At 46.2% G+C, this 20000-nt stretch overlaps 1 protein-coding gene across 1 annotated transcript in view; it reads left to right on the top strand.

Annotated features, from left to right (window-relative positions):
* The window catches only part of LOC311328004 (CUB and sushi domain-containing protein 3-like), a gene marked incomplete at its 3' end in the record, with an annotated part of 605137 nt that overhangs the window by 433027 nt on the left and 152110 nt on the right, over window positions 1-20000 (top strand). Inside the window, 3 exon segments of the mRNA XM_084461116.1 lie at window positions 3878-4065; window positions 5571-5765; window positions 7181-7297. Coding sequence (XP_084317242.1) covers window positions 3878-4065; window positions 5571-5765; window positions 7181-7297 — 500 coding nt within the window.

Here is a 20000-nt window from a genome sequence, read left to right on the forward strand (position 1 = left end):
CCCCTCCTCGCCCCTCCTCCCCCCTCCTCGCCTCTCCTCACCCCTCCTCGCCCCTCCTCACCCCTCCTCGCCCCTCCTCGCCCCTCCTCGCCCCTCCTCCCCCCTCCTCACCCCTCCTCGCCCCTCCTCACCCCTCCTCCCCCCTCCTCACCCCTCCTCGCCCCTCCTCACCCCTCCTCGCCCCTCCTCGCCCCTCCTCGCCTCTCCTCACCCCTCCTCACCCCTCCTCGCCCCTCCTCCCCCCTCCTCACCCCTCCTCGCCCCTCCTCCCCCTCCTCACCCCCCCTCCCCCCTCCTCGCCCCTCATCGCCCCTCCTCCCCCCTCCTCGCCCCTCCTCGCCCCTCCTCCCCCCTTCTCACCCCTCCTCACCCCTCCTCGCCCCTCCTCCCCCCTCCTCGCCCCTCCTCGCCTTAACACATAACCCTTAATACATAAGCCTGAACACATAACCCTTAATACATAAGCCTGAACAAATAACCCTTAATACATAAGCCTTAATACATAACCCTTAATACATAAGCCTTAATACATAACCCTTAATACATAAGCCTTAACACATAACCCTTAATACATAAGCCTTAACACATAACCCTTAATACATAACCCTTAATACATAAGCCTTAATACATAAGCCGTAATACATAAGCCTGAACACATAACCCTTAATACATAAGCCTTAATACATAAGCCTGAACACATAACCCGTTATACATAAGCCTTAACACATAACCCTTAATACATAAGCCTTAACACATAACCCTTAATAAATAACCCCTACTACATAAGCCTTAACACATAACCCTTAATACATAAGCCTTAATACATAAGCCTTAACACATAACCCTTAATACATAAGCCTTAATACATAAGCTTGAACACATAACCCGTTATACATAAGCCTTAATACGTAAGCCTTAACACATAACCCTTAACACATAACCCTTAATACATAAGCCTTAATACATAACCCTTAATACATAAGCCTTAACACATAACCCTTAATACATAAGCCTTAATACTGTACATAACCCCTTAATACATAAGCATTAATACCTACTCCTTAACACATAACCGTTAATGCATAACTTTAATACAAAATCCTTAATACATAATCCATAATACATACACCTTCATACACAACCCATAATTCATAATCCTTTGAACATAACCATGATCATGTCTCTCAAACACACCGGAGGTCACTTTGAGACGACCAGGAGGAATTCCAGAATATCATCCACACTCTCTCCTCCATTATCTCTCTCTCTCCTCCTCCTTCTCCTCCTCTCTCTCCTCTCTCTCCTTCACATTGTACATTTGGCTGACTCCATGCCAGACGTAGTCTCCTCCACAGGCCTTAATAAATATGTCTGCCACCCGTACCCCCCCCCCCCCCCCTCACACACACACACACACCCACCGACCCCCCCCCCCCCCCTCCCAGTCTCTCCCATACTGTCAGTACGTCAGCGATCGTGGAGAGCTGCTAGTTAGCTAGCGTAGCCCGTCGCCCTGCTAAGTGACAGCGTGGGATAATGGTGGCTGTGTTCATTAGCTGAGCTATTAGCCTCCTGAAGGGTGTTTTGGCTCAGAGCTGCTAGGTGCTGCTGCAGTGATGAGTCAGCGCTCCTGGGGCGGCTAGCATGCTAGCATTCAGCACGCGTCCCAGGAGCCCTCCGAAAGGTGGAAACAGAGACAGTGTGTGTGTGTGTGTGTGTGTGTGTGTGTGTGTGTGTGTGTGTGTGTGTGTGTGTGTGTGTGTGTGTGTGTGGTAGTGTATCAGGGTTCTCTCTCTCTAAGCGGTTGTGATGAAAGGCTCTGTTTTTTTTCAACTCACACACCTCAATTACAGCTTCACACACACACACACACACACACACACAGGACACATGCACGCGCGCACACACACACACGCACAGTACACATGCACACACTCACACACTCACACACGCACACACACCCCCCACACACACACACACACACACACACACACATCCCCTGTGAAAAATGTAAAATGAATAGCTAATAGCGATGGGAGACCCACGCTCTGGCAAGGTTGCCCGCTCAGATCTTATGGTCCCAAATGAGCTTTATCTGTGTTTGTCTGGCGTTTCAATTAACAGCTGGCTAATTGTTGCTGGATTGACAGCTCCCGTAGGCTGGGCTGGAAACCACGGCAACGCATCTGGGGATCTTCATTTCATTACCTCATTAATCTAGTAGAGAGACACTCCTACTTTCTCATCTCTATCTCTCTCTCTTTCTCATCTCTCTCTCTCTTTCTCTCTCTCTCCCTCGCTCCCCAAGCTTGGTTTTCTATGGGCTCAGCTGCAGCCTCTAAGGGGGAGAGAGAGAGAGAGAGGTAGAGAGGGGAGCAGAAGGAAAGAAAAAACAATTGTATAATGTCCCCTATGCAGATGAGCTTACTGATCAGGACATCTTACAAAGGGATGTTATTGAAGATGAGAAGGCGGTGGATGCCTATTGTATGTTAATCTACACACTCACACACACACACTTGTGTGAGGCACAGCTTGCATTGTTGTGGGGCCTGTTGTGTTCAGTTCAATGGGAAGAGCCGTGTCGCCTGGCTTGTCTCTGGGAAGACCAAAGCAATTACTTCTCCAGGGTGTTTATAGATCCAGTGTTAGCGGAGGCTTTGCTTAGCGTCTGCCCCTACAGCGCCGGTAACAGAATGAATAAACAACAAGTGTCGCCTAGCCTAGCGTAGCCTAGTGTTAGCCTAGTCTAGCGTAGCCAAGTGTTAGCCTAGCCTAGTGTAACTGCAGGCTGGGGACTGGCTCCTGTTCTGTGACCCAGGCAGAGATAGAGAGAAGGGTCAGGCTTTGTCTGAGGAACATGGTATAGCCTAGCATAGTTAAGCCTAGCCTAGCATAGCTTTAGGGCTGATCTGAGGAACATGGTGTAGCATAGTGTGGCCTAGCCTAGCATGGCTTTAGGGCTTATCTGAATAAGCTGGCCATTAGCGTCAACAGCTTGTCAACATGTGTGTTGTGCTGCTCTGGGGGTTTGTAGCTTAATCCTGGGCAGCTGCCCACACGCATCAGTACACAGTCGCCGGTCCTTCCCCTCCTGGGATGGACTTACCCAGACCGGCGTGGGTGAGGCTTAATCGCCTCCAGACCGGCGTCGGACACTTCCGCTCATCGATGCACAGATGGGGCTTGGTATCCTGTGCGGCGTGCGAGTGTGGCGCCGAGGCACAAACCGCAGACCACGTCATCCAGGATTCTCGAATATACCGGACACCCAACGGAATGCGTGGCCTGACGGATTTGGATGACGAAACGGTGACATGGCTCCTGGAGGTGTGCCCGGATATATAGCCCGGGTGACCCCTCACCCAGGCTCGGGGTGGTAAAAGGATAGCCCCTCGGCCCCGAGCCTGGGGCAGAGAGGACACAACACCTAACCCACACGACGAAGAAGAAGTATGGGAATGGAGTGACAGAGAACATCAGTACTGCCCCCTGCCACCTCCCTGGCCCAGGCGTTGGTTTAAAGAGCAGAGTCAGAGAACAAGAGCTATAACTGAACACTACTGGGGGAGTCCTCAGCTGTCTTGCCTTCCTAGAGAGTTGATCCAGCTCTCCATCTTACTGTTTTTCATTTCATTTCAAGCCTTTATTTATACTCGTGAAGCATGGAGGTTTCCCTTATTTACACTGATGATGAGTTTACACAGAGACACAAATCAACACTGTATGATTGTTTCTTACTCTCTTTCTAACTCGCCTCTCCGTTCATCCTCTCTCTCCCTCCCTCTCTCTCTCTCCCTCCCTTTCTAACTCTCTCCCTCTCTTTCTCTCTGTCTCTCTCTCTCATCCCCCTCTACCTCCACCTCCCACCCCCTAGTTTCAGCATTGAGCCCAACTATGACTTCCTGTACATCTATGATGGTCCGGACAGCAACAGCCCTCTGATTGGTAGTTTCCAGGACAGCAAGCTTCCTGAGCGAATAGAGAGCAGCTCCAACGCCATGCACCTGGCCTTCCGCAGCGACGGCTCTGTGAGCTACACGGGCTTCCACCTGGAGTATAAAGGTACATTCAACACATAGATGTTTATATACCAGACTATTAAACACATATATGTTAATTATACCAGACTATATGTTTATATACCAGACTATTAAACACATATATGTTTATTATACCAGACTATATGTTTATATACCAGACTATTAAACATGTATATGTTTATATACCAGACTATTAAAAACATATATGTGTATTATACCAGACTATATGTTTATATACCAGACTATTAAACATGTATATGTTTATATACCAGACTATTAAACATGTATATGTTTATATACCAGACTATTAAACACACATGTTTATATACCAGACTATTAAACACATGTTTATATACCAGACTATTAAACACATGTTTATATACCAGACTATTAAACACATATATGTTTATTATACCAGATTATATGTTTATATACCAGACTATTAAACATGTATATGTTTATATACCAGACTATTAAACACATATATGTTTATTATACCAGACTATATGTTTATATACCAGACTATTAAACATGTATATGTTTATATACCAGACTATTAAACACATGTTTATATACCAGACTATTAAACACTATATGTTCATTATACCAGATTATATGTTCATATACCAGACTATTAAACATGTATGTTTATATACCAGACTATTAAATACATATATATTTATATACCAGACTATTAAACACATATATGTTTATCATACCAGACTATTAAACACACACATGTATATACCAGACTATTATGCACATATATGTTTATATACCAGACTATTAAATACATATGTTTATATACCAGACTATTAAACACATATGTTTATATACCGGACTATTAAACACATATGTTTATATACCAGACTATTAAACACATATGTTTATATACCAGACTATTAAACACATATGTTTATATACCAGACTATTAAACACATATGTTTATATACCAGACTATTAAACACATATGTTTATATACCAGACTATTAAACACACATGTTTATATACCAGACTATTATGCACATATATGTTTATATACCAGACTATTAAACACATATATGTTTATATACCAGACTATTAAACACATATGTTTATATACCAGACTATTAAATACACATGTTTATATACCAGACTATTAAACACATATGTTTATATACCAGACTATTAAACACATATGTTTATATACCAGACTATTAAATACATATGTTTATATACCAGACTATTAAACACATATGTTTATATACCAGACTATTAAACACATATGTTTATATACCAGACTATTAAACACATATGTTTATATACCAGACTATTAAACACATATGTTTATATACCAGACTATTAAATTCACACCACAACCACAACATCTTTTCTTTCCTCCTCCAGAATATGAATCATTTCCCTCCTAGTTTCCAGGAGCCTAGCTGCCTGTTTCTAGGCTAGGATGTTAAGGTTAGCATCTTCCTCCCTCCCTCCCTCCCTCTCTCTCTCTCTCTCTCTCTCCCCCATCCCTCCCCACCCCTCCAGCCAAGCTGAGGGAGTCATGTTTTGACCCGGGCAGCGTGATGAACGGAACCCGTCTGGGTTCCGACTACAAGCTGGGTTCCACCGTGACTTTCTACTGCGAGGCGGGCTACGTTCTCCAGGGCTACTCTACCCTCACTTGCACCATGGGGGACGACGGTAGGCCAGGGTGGAACCGAGCCCTGCCCAGCTGCCAGGGTGAGCAACACACACACACACGCACGCACACACACACACACGCACGCACACGCACACACGCACACACGCACGCACACGCACACACACACACACGTGCATGATGCAGATTTCAGTTTCAATTCACGTGAAGATAGTAGAGAGGAGGGGTGAGGGGTGGGGTGTTATGGCTAAGGGCCTCTCATGGCTAGCTAGCCTAGCTAACGTCCGGCTTACCTAGCCACCTGTTGGCTGTTCAGCTAACCTAACATAGTGGCTGTTAGGGTTGCAAATTTCAAGGAATTTCATTAATCGATAACTGTTAACCTTAACAAACGATAGTCAATTAATTGATAAGAACGTCCTGCGCCGGACTAAGCTTTGCTCGCTTCATTTTTTTGTCTTCTTCCGCTGTGTCGTTGAAATTACCCGGCATCCTAATTATCCTTCACTACATGGCGTGGCCCTCATGTGCAGTCAGACCTTAAATCAGGATTACATTTCACGCAACTCCCGTTGATAACGTTCGTTACCCCCAAAAAAGTTCTGTTCCATTAACAAGCAATTAATCGAGTAACCAAATCTTACTTGAGTAAATTCTTTTAGGAATTTAATTGATAGTCGATTAACTATTAACATCCCTAGTGGCTGTTGCCATTCGCTAGCTGGCTATCTTATTCTAGCAGCTTATTCTCTCGCCTATTCTAGCAGCATTCTGCTCATAAAAACACAGATTTGCGGAGGCAATTTGGCATTGTATGCCTCCACAGCTCGCCTGCAAATGCGTGATCAGAGTAACGTAAGAATAAGATCAATGTTACACTCGGTCCAATGCTTCTCCATAATCACAATTTGTTCATTGCCATGTAGTTTTTCAACATTGCTTCGGGCATGGTGTATATTCCCACTAGACTATGTTGAAAAACGGCATGGCAATAAACAAATTCTGATTATAAAGAAGCACATGACTGAGTGTAACGTTTATATCTTACCTTACTCTGATTGCGCATTTGCAGAAAAGCCGTGGAGGCATACAACACCAAACAAGCTACACAACAGTGCTGTTCAACGTAAGGCAACGGTCTAAGATTAAAGATGAAAGTAAGCGCTCTCTTATTGTAGGCTAGACAGTGTTACCGGTAACAAGGGTGTTGTCGTGGGTTTATCCCTCGGTGGGAAAAAATCCCCACTGTGACATCCCATGTCACACGCACACACATACATACACATGCACGCAGACACACACACACAAACACGGACACACACACTCCCACACACACTGTTTTCTCTCACACACACTGTTGTATTCCAGCTGCCAACACAAACACACACTCAGAGCCCAATGCTCCATGCGATGTGTTAAAAGTGATGCTGTCTGTAAGTTGTGTTAACGGTGTGTGTGTGTGTGTGTGTGTGTGTGTGTGTGTGTGTGTGCGTAGCTCCGTGTGGCAGCAGGTCCACTGGGTCGGAGGGGACGGTTCTGTCGCCCAACTTCCCCCGGAACTACACCTCCGGACACACGTGTGTGTACGCCATCTCCGTGCCCCGCGAGTTCGGTAAGAACACACTCCACCCCGCTTAGTGTGTTTGTGCGTGTGTGTGCGTGTGTGTGAGTGTGTGTGTGCAGTTCAGGGATGTTCAGGGGTGTCGACAGTAGGAAAGAACAACCAGGTGATCACTTGGAATGGAGGCAATATCCAAAAACAAACATAGATCCTGGCACTCACAATAAGTATTTGGGATGAGGGTAGTAACGTTAAAAAGCCTTTAATGTATCGGGCTTACATTAACATGTCAACATGTTTCGACCTTGGCAGTCTTCCTCAGGAGTGTGTGTGTGTGTGTGTGTGTGTGTGTGTGTGTGTGTGTGTGTGTGTGTGTGTGTGTGTGTTATCAGGAGTTCAGGGAGGTCTAGGAATAGCGCTAACACCACGCACTAACGCACGCAGACACATGACGCCTAGCAGCACATGCTTGTTCCCTTGACGACTGTTGTTATGACCCGACAGCCCTGTGATTTATGCACATCTGGCCTCACACACACACACACACACACACACACACACACACACACACACACACACACACTCAGTTCCCCAGTGCCCCAGGTACCACTCAGTCATTCATTTCCGGTGCGTCCAAAGACCGTTTTCTGCACATTTTTTCAGTCACTTTTGAAATATTTTATTATTCTGTCACAAAGAATGATAGTAGCAATCTGTCACATGATGACAGGTTTGGAACAGAGATGCATAATGCAGTGCGCACACACACACACACACACACACACACACACACACCCCCTTTCCACTCCACACACACCTTCTGTCCACTCCTCACACACACACACACACACCCTCTTTCCACTCACATTACATTACATTAGTCATTGAGCAGACACTTTTGTCCAAAGCGACTTATACAATAATTGCATTTAACGTAGGAAAAGCCAATGTACTGTGTGTGTGTGTGTGTGTGTGTATGTATGTGTGCGTATGCGTGTGTGTATGTGTGCGTATTTGTGTGTGTATGTGTGCTTATGTGTGTGTGTATGTGTGCGTATGTGTGTGTGTATGTGTGCGTATGCGTGCGTGTGCGCATGTGTGTGTGTATGTGTGCGTATGCGTGTGTGTATGTGTGCGTATGTGTGTGTGTATGGGTGCGTATGCGTGCGTGTATGTGTGTGTATGTGTGCGTATGCGTGTGTGTATGTGTGCGTATGCGTGTGTGTATGTGTGTGTATGTGTGCGTATGCGTGTGTGTGTGTGTATGTGTGCGTATGCGTGTGTGTATGTGTGCGTATGCGTGTGTGTATGTGTGTGTGTATGTGCGTATGCGTGTGTGTATGTGTGTGTGTATGTGTGCGTATGCGTGTGTGTATGTGTGCGTATGTGTGTGTGTGTATGTGTGCGTATGCGTGTGTGTATGCGTGTGTGTATGTGTGCGTATGTGTGTGTATGTGTGTGCGTATGTGTGTGTGTGTATGTGTGCGTATGCGTGTGTGTGTGTGTGTGTGTGTGTGTGTGTATGTGTCCGTATGCGTGTGTGTATGTGTGCATATGCGTGTGTATGTGTCCGTATGCGTGTGTGTATGTGTGCATATGCGTGTGTATGTGTCCGTATGCGTGTGTGTATGTGTGCGTATGCGTGTGTGTATGTGTGCCTATGCGTGTGTGTATGTGTGCGTATGCGTGTGTGTATGTGTGTGTGTGTGTGTGTCCGTATGTGTGTGTGTATGTGTGCGTATGTGTGTGTATGTGTGTGTATGTGTGTGTATGTGTGTGTATGTGTGTGTATGCGTGTGTATGCGTGTGTATGCGTGTGTGTATGTGTGTGTGTATGTGTGCGTATGTGTGTGTATGTGTGTGTATGTGTGTGTATGTGTGTGTATGCGTGTGTATGCGTGTGTATGCGTGTGTATGCGTGTGTGTATGTGTGTGTGTATGTGTGTGTATGTGTGTGTATGTGTGTGTATGTGTGTGTATGTGTGTGCCCCCACATCATTTTACAGCTCGTTTTGCTCGATGCACGACAACAAGCAGATCCAATGAGAGAGCTCTGTTCAAGCACCGTTCATCCACATGTGATCTCACTGGGCTGTCTGAGCCTCCCAGGCTGATCTCACTGTGCTGTATGAGCCTCCCAGGCTGATCTCACTGGGCTGTATGAGCCTCCCAGGCTGATCTCACTGGGCTGTATGAGCCTCCCAGGCTGATCTCACTGGGCTGTATGAGCCTCCCAGGCTGATCTCACTGGGCTGTATGAGCCTCCCAGGCTGATCTCACTGGGCTGTATGAGCCTCCCAGGCTGATCTCACTGGGCTGTATGAGCCTCCCAGGCTGATCCTACTGGCGCTGCGTCAATGCCTATATTTTATTGCAAAAATGTTATCTGTGCTGTGATCCACAAAGGATGATATATTGTTAAGCACTGAACCATCAATGCTGATATTTTGTTGCAAAAAATGTCACCTGCCAAAGTGACAAATTAAATATATACACGCATTTTGCGCTTGGAGGGTGTTCATTTCGAACCCTGTTCATATGTGTTCAGAGGACATTCCTCCAGATCGTTTATTCTACAAGTTACATTCCACTGCTTGTGTGTGCGTCTGTGTGTGTGTGTGTGTGTGTGTGTGCATCTGCATGTGTGTTTTTTTGCCTGTGTGTGTGTGTGTGTGTGTGTGTGTGTGTGTGTGTGTGTGTGTGTGTGCGTGCATGTGTGTGCGTGTGTGTGTGTGGTGTACTGGCCATCAGGTGTATCGGGAAAGGTCCCAGTGGGCCGACACGTCAGTTGTCCGGTCACTTTCAAAAACATCTGTAACGTCAGGGTGTGATTGGCTGGGGAAGATGGAGGGGGTGGGGCATATTTCCATGTCTCTGCTTTTCATTTCCCTCCCTGATCATTATTTTTCATCTCCAGTGGGGATACTTTTTTTTTTTAACACTTAAATCTTTATTGTATTTCCCATTTTCACTCAGACAAGACAAAACAAATCAGTGTCAGGGGCTCTGCACTCTCACAATGTCCGTCACAATATCAATATACGCTCGTCCAATGTCTATTCACCCACGTTGATGTCGTTAAAAAGGGTCCTGTATCGTGACCATTTCTCCCATTTTATTTCAAATACATCCTCTTGAAGTCTTAACCTGTGGGTGAATTTCTCCATTTTATAGATCTCCTCCACAATACCTAGTCATTGTTCCTGGGTGGGAGGGTCTGGTTTAAGCCACAGCCTTGTTACTGCCTTCTTACTAGCAGCCAATAATACTTTAACTATGTATTTATCCTCTCCCCTTACAATATCATTCGTCAAACTCCCCAAATACAGCACAGTGCATGATTGAGGCAGTGCATATTCCAATATTCCTTCCAATGTCTTACATACATTATCCCAGTACTGATCCATCTTCTGACAACTCCAGAACACATGTACGTGGTCTGCTTCCATATGACTACACCTCCTCCAGCAGGGCTGCTGTATAGATAGGCGTCTCCCAGTAATCTTTGGAGTTACAAAAAACTTGTTGTACGCCGCCTCTCCAACGTTGGAAGGATTACGCACGGGAGTCATCATCCATGGCTGAAGATGATACCTGCCATCCTAGCCTACCTATGATACAAAAGCAAAATATTTTCAAGACCATTCAAATAAAAAAAATATTGTGTAGGCTATGTTTTTATTTATTTATACCTATATCGGCCCCCAGCCGTTCAATGAACAGCTATAGGGAATGCGCAGTTTCGCGTATAGACTATTATACGCACAGTTTCGTGCTATGTAGGCTATTATAAATAAGTATTATTCATTGGGGGAGCTTGGACTCGCTGGGGACGGGTGGAGAGACGCATAGTCAACTGAGCCTCCCCAGACGCAACTTCATCCTCCAGTTGGCTGAAGAGCTGCGCGCTCTGGTGTCCAAACAGCTACCGCGGTGGTTCTAGTGTTAAATCAAAAAGTGACCTTCTTCTAAATATTCTCTCACGAACAACATGCCTGGCATTGCGATGCCGAATTCGCCTCGCAACAATCACTGCTGCCAGGATTAGTGGAAAGGCTGGCCATGACACACCCCTTGCGCTTAAATACCACCAAGTCTCTGAAAACGCAATTAATTTCACTTTAACTGCGTGAGGCAATTTGCGCCGATCTTTGTGAATTGGGCGGGTTTTGCAATAATGTTCATTTGCATAGAAAGGGGAACATTCTCCGCCCATATTACCTAATTTAAATATCAGCTAATAACACCGGCGCAGAGAAACGCAATGACGAAGGCAACGCAGTTAACACCGTATTTCACCCTTTGCGAGGGCTTTGTGAATAGCAAACATTATTTTTGACTTATTTGCACAGGCTTTGCGTCAGGAAAAGCTGCGCAATCCTTTAGTGAATTCGCCCCTTAGTGTTGTCAAAACTATTGAATGATCGATAAATATTTAAAACAATACACATTTTTCATTTTGCATTCAAACGGCCATAAGGGGTTTGTTTCCACATGTACAGGGGTCTTAGCAGCATAAATAAGTCGATTGGCTCATGTTTAACTCCCATAAAGCCCGAGCAACAAGCAAAAGAATACCACCAAAGTATTTGTGATCATTCATTTGTTTACATGGAGCACGTAGCCTACAGTCAACGGAATCTCCATCATAAATAGGTAATAATGTTACAGAATCTGTATGAACTGAGCATCTCAGATATTGATCATCATGGATGTTGCTGACTCAATGGCAGAGGATGATATCTTTCATCCAAGGGTATGCATTATCTGTCAAAATACTTGACTTAAGGTCCAAAGCAATATTGTCAAATATTTCTACCGTGCTAAAATAAACTGAGTCTCCTTTTTTTAGAAACATATGTAATGTTTCTAAAGTCTTCATCTCACGACTGAGCATCACAGATATTGATGTTTAATCAAGGGTATGCATTATCTGCCAAGAAGATAATAAATTGCCTGCAACTAGTGAAAAGACAGGACGTGAGAGAATCAAACGAGCTGCAAAAATCCATAATGATGTTGTTACGAAGCGTATCAAAAGTGTGAAGAGGATGATGAGGAGGATAATGATCATGGCTTGTTTGTTTACCATAATACCAACAAATGCTACAAGACATACACACATTCTGGCAAACTGAAATCTATTGAGGAGAAAAGTGCAAGCGTGGAAGAATCTATGGTGTGTGAGACAGAAGATGATGCTTCTACAAGTGTTGAATTCAGGACAACCCTACGTAGAAGTGTTGTACCATGTGCATCTCCGAGCTCCCAGATCCCAGAACATTGCGGAAATGTGGAAATGTCCAACAAAAGATGTGCCTTGACAAATACAGAATAAGCATGATAGTGCGAAGAAACTCATTGTTGCTGCAAAGCACAACTAAGAGGTTATTTTCACACAAATTGCAGACCGACTGAAGGATGACGAAGACGGTTCGCTCGTGCTCTCCCATACATTGACAAACTTTTGGCAAAGGGAGAGTGTTGCACTGTAAGTGATATTGTAGAGTTTGCATTGAGCCTATTGGAAAAAGGCAAGATGCTGGAAGGCGAGCTGGAAGTACCTTCCAGAACCATGATATGAAACAGCTGATCATCGCTCACTATGGAGAATCGGTCACAATCTCTCCTAACAGTAGGATGGATGAATCTCGCATTTTCACATCAATGCTGCTGACCTAGCCATCAAGCTGAAGAATCAAGACATAATGAGAGGGGCAGGCGCCAAGTTGAGAGAAGCGCTCATAGACGTCGATTTTGGTCTGAAAGACAGTTTCTGTGACCGTACTGACTTGAAGGCATCATGGGAGGGAACAATGATGCCAGCGCCTCTCCTTACATTCTTAGCTGCTCTGTTCAAGGTCCCCAAGCTCCTCTGAAGCAATGCAAGAGACCTAGAGGAGCTTCTTTAGCCTCTAGAGGATGAGGAAAATCAGCAAGCAGGGGAACTGCTGCCACAGCAGCAACAGCCCACACAGGGAGGCCAGCCTCCACTGAGAGAACAGCCCACACAGGGAGGACAGCCTCCACTGAGAGAACAGCCCACACAGGGAGGCCAGCCTCCACTGACAGAACAGCCCACACAGGGAGGACAGCCTCCACTGAGAGAACAGCCCACACAGGGAGGCCAGCCTCCACTGAGAGAACAGCCCACACAGGTAGGACAGCCTCCACTGAGAGAACAGCCCACACAGGGAGGACAGCCTCCACTGAGAGAACAGCCCACACAGGGAGGACAGCCTCCACTGAGAGAACAGCCCACACAGGGAGGCCAGCCTCCACTGAGAGAACAGCCCACACAGGGAGGACAGCCTCCACTGAGAGAACAGCCCACACAGGGAGGACAGCCTCCACTGAGAGAACAGCCCACACAGGGAGGCCAGCCTCCACTGAGAGAACAGCCCACACAGGGAGGCCAGCCTCCACTGAGAGAACAGCCCACACAGGGAGGACAGCCTCCACTGAGAGAACAGCCTCCACTGAGAGAACAGCCCACACAGGGAGGACAGCCTCCACTGAGAGAACAGCCCACACAGGGAGGCCAGCCTCCACTGAGAGAACAGCCTCCATCGAGAGAACAGTCTCAGCTGAGAGAACAGCCTCCACTGAGAGAACAGTCTCCACAGGAAGAGGAGAACTGGTTGAGAGATCACAAGAGTAAACAGCTGCCCTGTCTATTCCAGATGCTTGTGTAGAACCTTCAAAGTGGAGTGAAGTGAACGCCGTTGCATATGTTGCTTGGCCATTCCCTTTATGAAAGAGATCGCACCAAGAGCCTACATAACCATCAGATCTTCCCGCAGTCTTCTCGCTAGCTATGCTGTGAAATGCTCAGAAGACGAGAAGATGCCAGGGCAAACTACTCAGAGGTTAGATCTGGTGTGATTGAGTCGGTGTTAAATGGCAGCCATTATGTCGAGGCTTTCACTGGGATGCTGATTGTGGAGGATGTGATCAGGTCGCTCCAGTGGCAGGTGTTCTGGAATCACAAGGACAAAGCTGCATATCCAGTACTAGAACAGGTGGAGGCACTGCAAACTACGTCGGCTGCAAATCAACACTGCCCAGAGCAGTTTGAGGCCTTGATTGGACAAGTGGAGAAGTTGAATCAGGACTTTCTGGAGTTTGAGAAGGGATGCGAGGCCAAGTCTGAGCTCTGCCAATTCTTTGGAGTTTGGCTGCAGTTGGTGGCCGTCATTAAGAATGCTGTAGTTTCCGACAGAAAAGGAAACTGGAATTTACATGCGGCTAGTATCGAGGACTCTATGCCGAACGTTGCAGAATGTGAAAGCATGGACTACCTGCGTCATGGCTCAAGGTATCTTGAAAAAAAGAAGGTGCTGGAGTTCACACATCCTGAGCTCTATCAGCGCTTCTATATCGACCAGTGGGTTGTTCAGGATCACCCAGGCTGGTTCTGCGCTGTAGGAGGCGACATGAAGGTCGAGCAGACCAATCAGCTGGTGGCAAAGGGTCCTGGAGGTCACTATGTGGTAGAAGCAACACGCAATGCCAATGTGCCAGAGTTTGAGCTCCTGTTCCACGAGTTCGGGTCAATCACCATTGTCCTCAACCTTCTCACCACCAACCACACCATGAAACAGAAAGAATGCCAGGTAGAAAGAAGAAAAAAGAATGCTGCACTTGGTTCAGAGGTGAGTAAAATGATAAAAAGATAAAAAGAGAGGTTGGGTTCCAAAATTGAGCATGAAGAAAGAAATTCCAAGGCACTCTCTCTCTCTGAAGATTAAAAAGCCTTTATTGGTGCATGGCTTAAACCCAACACATATCAGCTTGACAGCCATCTTCAGGAGTTCAATACAAAGTGAGCATTCAGGAGGTTTTCAACATTCTGGGGTGTGGCTTCAATTAACCTGGCACATGCCAAACACAAAGCACACTGATCAAGGCAATCAATCAATCAATTAACCCCTCTGAATGACAGATCATGGTGCAAAAAATATCTATCTATATATGGTAGCCTAGTTCAGAACACACATTTCAACACACATTTTAACACCCCCTGACATCATAGCCTAGCCTGCTGGACTGAAGATCTCTGGGGGGATTGGCTACTGAGATTACAGATAAGGTGCCAGATCCAATTCCTCATTTAATCCAGGCTTCATAGTGGCACCCAGAGTAAATATCCACCATGATTCTCTCTGATTTAAGCACCTAAGCCTGTCACCTCCTTGTTTACTTTCCTGGATCACCTCAATGATGCAGGCCTTCAGAGTGTGTGGGCCATGGTGTCCGGCCTCCTTGTAGTGCATAGCCATTGGATAATCCTCATTGGCAGTTTTTATCGCATTTTTGTGTTCCCTCAGAGAAGAATGCCATCTTCAGCATGCACTGAGCACTCACGCTCAGGCAGATACTCACTCATGATGTGCTCTCAGCATCTCCCCTGTTTGACGGTGACCTTCCAGCTCATGTCAACAAGTCAAAACTTGTAAGTAAGATTGAGCCTGGACTTGACCTCACCCAATGGAGTCCGAAGTCTACTCTTGCCACTCATTGGTTGGTTGTGGTAGACTTCGTGACTAAGATGCGGCAGATGCCACTAGCACAATTCCTTACTCTAGCTGCTGTCATCAACGCCATCATCAGCTCAGCATCATTTCTCTGCCAAGAACCAGAGTTCATCCATCTTCATACTTGATTCCTACATTGAGATGTCTCTAAAGGATTGGGAGCGCATGCGGCGCGAGGACTCAACAACAGGCATCGACATCATTAGCATGAACAGTGACACACCAATCCCTCTGCAACTTGACACGTTCTGGGCGTCTGAGGAGAACAAGTGAATTCCCCAGCTGCTAGTTCTGGATATGGTGTGCAGTCAAGCCTGGGGCAATGCTACCATCATCGTCAGCTCTGTTGTCTCTGATGATGAGGTGCTTCTAGCAAAAGCGGCTGGTGGTGAAGAGTTCCCTGACCTGTTGAACTGGATTGAGGAGGCTGACACCAGGCTAAGGGTGCATGTGGGGTGGGCTGTTCGTGTGAAACAGTGTAAGAGTTGTTATAGTCTCCAATGATACAGACACCTTTGCATTACTGATACACTTAACCCCATACTTCCAAGCACTGGGGATGAAGGAGATCTGGCAACAGTATGGCACTGGTGAGAAGCGGCGGATGCTTCCACTGCATCAAGCGGTTTTTCAACTTGGAGCACCACTAGCCAAGACAGTGAACAAGGCGCATATATTGACTGGAGATGAGTGCATGAGCAGCTGGGGAGCAAACACACAGCTATGACCTCTGGCCCAGTGCAGTATCTGACAAACTTGGGAGAAGCAGACACCTTGTCAGAATCAATCAATCAAATCAAATCCTTTATTTAACCAGATAGGCATCATTGAGATTAAAATCTCCTTTTCAAGAGCGATCTGGCCAAGAAGGCAGCAGAAACAAAGTTACAATAAAAGAAACAACAGACAATACAGAGAGATATACTTTCACAGCAAGAATAAGTTGTAGGGCAAGTTATCAAACACAGTTACATTGACCAAGAGAACTGGTTTCATAGTCTTTTCAAATTGATTTAAATTCACCCAGTGTAATCAATCCTGGCCATTTCAGGTCCTTTTGCAACTCATTCCATGTCGATGGAGCATCATATTTAAAAGCCTTTTTTCATAGTTCAGTTCTCACTCTGGGAACAACCATCTGAAGAGCATCTTGGGAGTGAAGGGCATGCTGGTTTTGCCTAATGCACAACAGAACTCCTAGATCAGGGGGTACCAGCCCAATCAGAACTCCTAGATAAGGGGGTTCCAGCCCAATCAGGGCTTTATACAAAAAAGAGAGCCATCTTGAATATCTGCGAATAGATAGAGACGGGCAATTTGCAGTTGCATGTAGAGTGCAATGGTGCACTCGATTGCCACACCTAGTAACAAGTAACAAGTTCGAGTAAGATACAGCACTAGCAGAGAAGTACTTGGTACGTGTCTGAGCAGGGACCAGGTCAACTACAACTGCTGAGACGTTTGACGACCTCAGGGTAGAAACCTATACTAGTGCCAGTGCCGGAATTGATGCTCTCCCTCCTACAAGCAGTGTGATCAGAGACCACATCCAACGAGGAATCTTTCTGGTGCGTAGGGCATGCCAACTACTTGTGACAGCCTACAAAGGCGAGGCAAGACTAGAACCAATGGGACATAGATGGGAGGATGTAATAGAATAATTTGATGTAACTATCAAATATGAATCAAAAGTAAGAAGTTTTGCCAAGGTTCTTACCAACCGTTCAAAGACTGGTTCTTTATTCCAAAATACAAACAGTTGCAACTGGTCTAAGGAAATGGAACACAAGAAACATCCATCCATCCATCCATGTTCATCCGCTTATCCGGGGTCGGGTAGCGGAGGCAGCAGTTCCAGCAGGGGGCCCCAGACATCCCTTTCCCTAGCAGCATCAACCAGCTCTGCCTGGGGAATCTTTTGCTCCCAGGCCAGTGCGGAGATGTAATCCCACCACCTGGTCCTGGGTCTACCCCGCGGCCTCCTCCCAGCTGGACACGCCTGGAACACCTCCCTAGGGAGGCGCCCAGGAGGCATCCTCACTAGATGCCCGAACCACCTCAACTGGCTCCTTTCGATGCAAAGGAGCAGCGGCTCTACTCCGAGTCACTCCCGGATAACTGAACTTCTCACCTGATCTCTCAGGGAGACCCCAGCCACCCTCCGGAGAAAACTAATTTCGGCCGCTTGTATCCATGATCTCGTTCTTTCGGTCATGACCCATCCTTCATGACCATAGGTGAGGGTGGGGACAAAGATAGACCGGTAGATCGAGAGCTTTGCCTTTTGGCTCAGCTCTCTTTTCGTCACAACAGTGCGGTAAAGCAACTGCAGAACCGCACCAGCTGCTCTGATTCTCCGGCCAAGCTCCCTCTCCATGGTTCCCTCACTCGTGAACAAGACCCCCAGATACTTGAACTCCTTCACTTGGGGTAAGGACTCTTTTCCTACTCGGAGCGGACAGACCACCAGTTTCCTGCTGAGAACCATGGCCTCAGACTTAGAAGTGCTGATTCTAATCCCAGCACACTCAGTTGCGAACCTATCCAGAGAGTGCTGGAGGTCGCAGGCAGATGATGCCATCAGGACCACATCATCTGCAAATAGCAGCGACGTGATCCCCAGCTCACCGAACTGCAAACCCACCTCCGCGCGGCTACGCCTCGATATCCTGTCCATGAAAATCACAAACAGGATTGGTGACAAAGCGCAGCACTGGCGGAGGCCAACCCCCAACACAAGAAACAGTGTTTCACAAACAAAGTGAAGAAGTTTGGTCTTGCACGGTCTTATATTCAAAGTTATACCTGGATATGATGTTTCTTAGATCCGATTGGCTAACTCATCATTCACACGTTATCAGTAATGGCGGACGTCATCAACAATGACGGACTACACAGGTTGAGAGTTTCACATGTGGTGATATGACCAAATGGTTCTGTAAAGACACCAAAGACAAAGGTCACAGGTTCTCAAACAACAAAGGCCTGGGTGTGTCCCCGCCTGGAGATGTCATCCTGCTATAAATGAGAAACACAGGCAGTACAGGGGTTCTTTAATCTCAAAAAGTATGAGATTGCAAACAAGAGGTAGGGGAAGACTGTAAAACAAAAGGCCAAGCCAATAATCTCTGAAAAGCCTAAATTTCTACAGTATGACAAGGAGCACTTTAGTACACTCCTACCATCAAAATGTCTGAAGCCCTTATCAACAAGTCTTCTCACAAGTGTGCAGGCAAGTGCGACACTCGACGCTGTGGCTGCCGTTCTGCTGGAGTTCAGTGCACCATATTCTGCCATGGAAAATTGGATGATCCATCATGTAAAACCTATCACACTAACTGGCATGCACACAATCACTGCCTAGCCTTTATCTAACAGTGAAGTACATTTTCCTTCCAAGTTCTTTTGTATCTTTTCACACTGTACAGATCATTTGAGTTGTGTGGTTACTTTGTGATGGCAGCACCTGTGCCATTTACTCTCATTACAGAATAGTCGCTGTTCTATTTGGACGGTGGTTATTTCCGACCTGGCAGTGTGATTTCTGCGTTCAGGTGAAGGGGGTTCTGCCGGGGAGTCAGAATTCGTCACAACACCGGTCTGAAATAAAGGAACACAAGTGTTTAGTCTGGGAAAACGGGTTGGTACTGTGCTGTGTGTCGGGAAATACACAATCTAGGCCCCCAAAATGCAGAGAGGCTGCATACTGATAATGGCTTCATCAGAGGAACTCACCAGAAACCTAATGAGATCCAGATCAGTAGGCAGGGGAAAGTCGATCAGAGGAAATGGTTCAGATGAGGGAGAGGGAGGCAACAGAAAAGGGCATTGGTAACAGAGCAGCTCTGGAGGAAGAGTAACCAGAAACATTTAAAAGCCACTGAACACTGTATGAGCGTGTGTTTTATATTGATTTTTAAGCGTGTTTTATTTTTGTCCTACGTTAAAAAAAATATTTTCAAATGTCACCCCCTTTGTTTGTTTTCTCACAAATCACACCCTGCATAATGCACTGTGGTCGTACGTGCTGCCTGTGTGTGTATGTTTGTGTGTGTGTGTGTGTGTTTGTGCGCGTGTGTGCGTGTGTGTGTGTGTATGTGTGTGTGTGCGTCTGTGTATGTGTGCGCGTGTGTGTGTGTGTGTGTGTGTGTACATCCATAACGTGTGTGTTCCAGAATTGGGCTCACTGGCCAATCACAACCCAGTTAGGGACTGTT

This window comes from Borostomias antarcticus, assembly GCF_949987555.1.
Source record: "Borostomias antarcticus genome assembly, chromosome: 36".
In the NCBI taxonomy this organism is placed as follows: Eukaryota; Metazoa; Chordata; class Actinopteri; order Stomiiformes; family Stomiidae; genus Borostomias; species Borostomias antarcticus.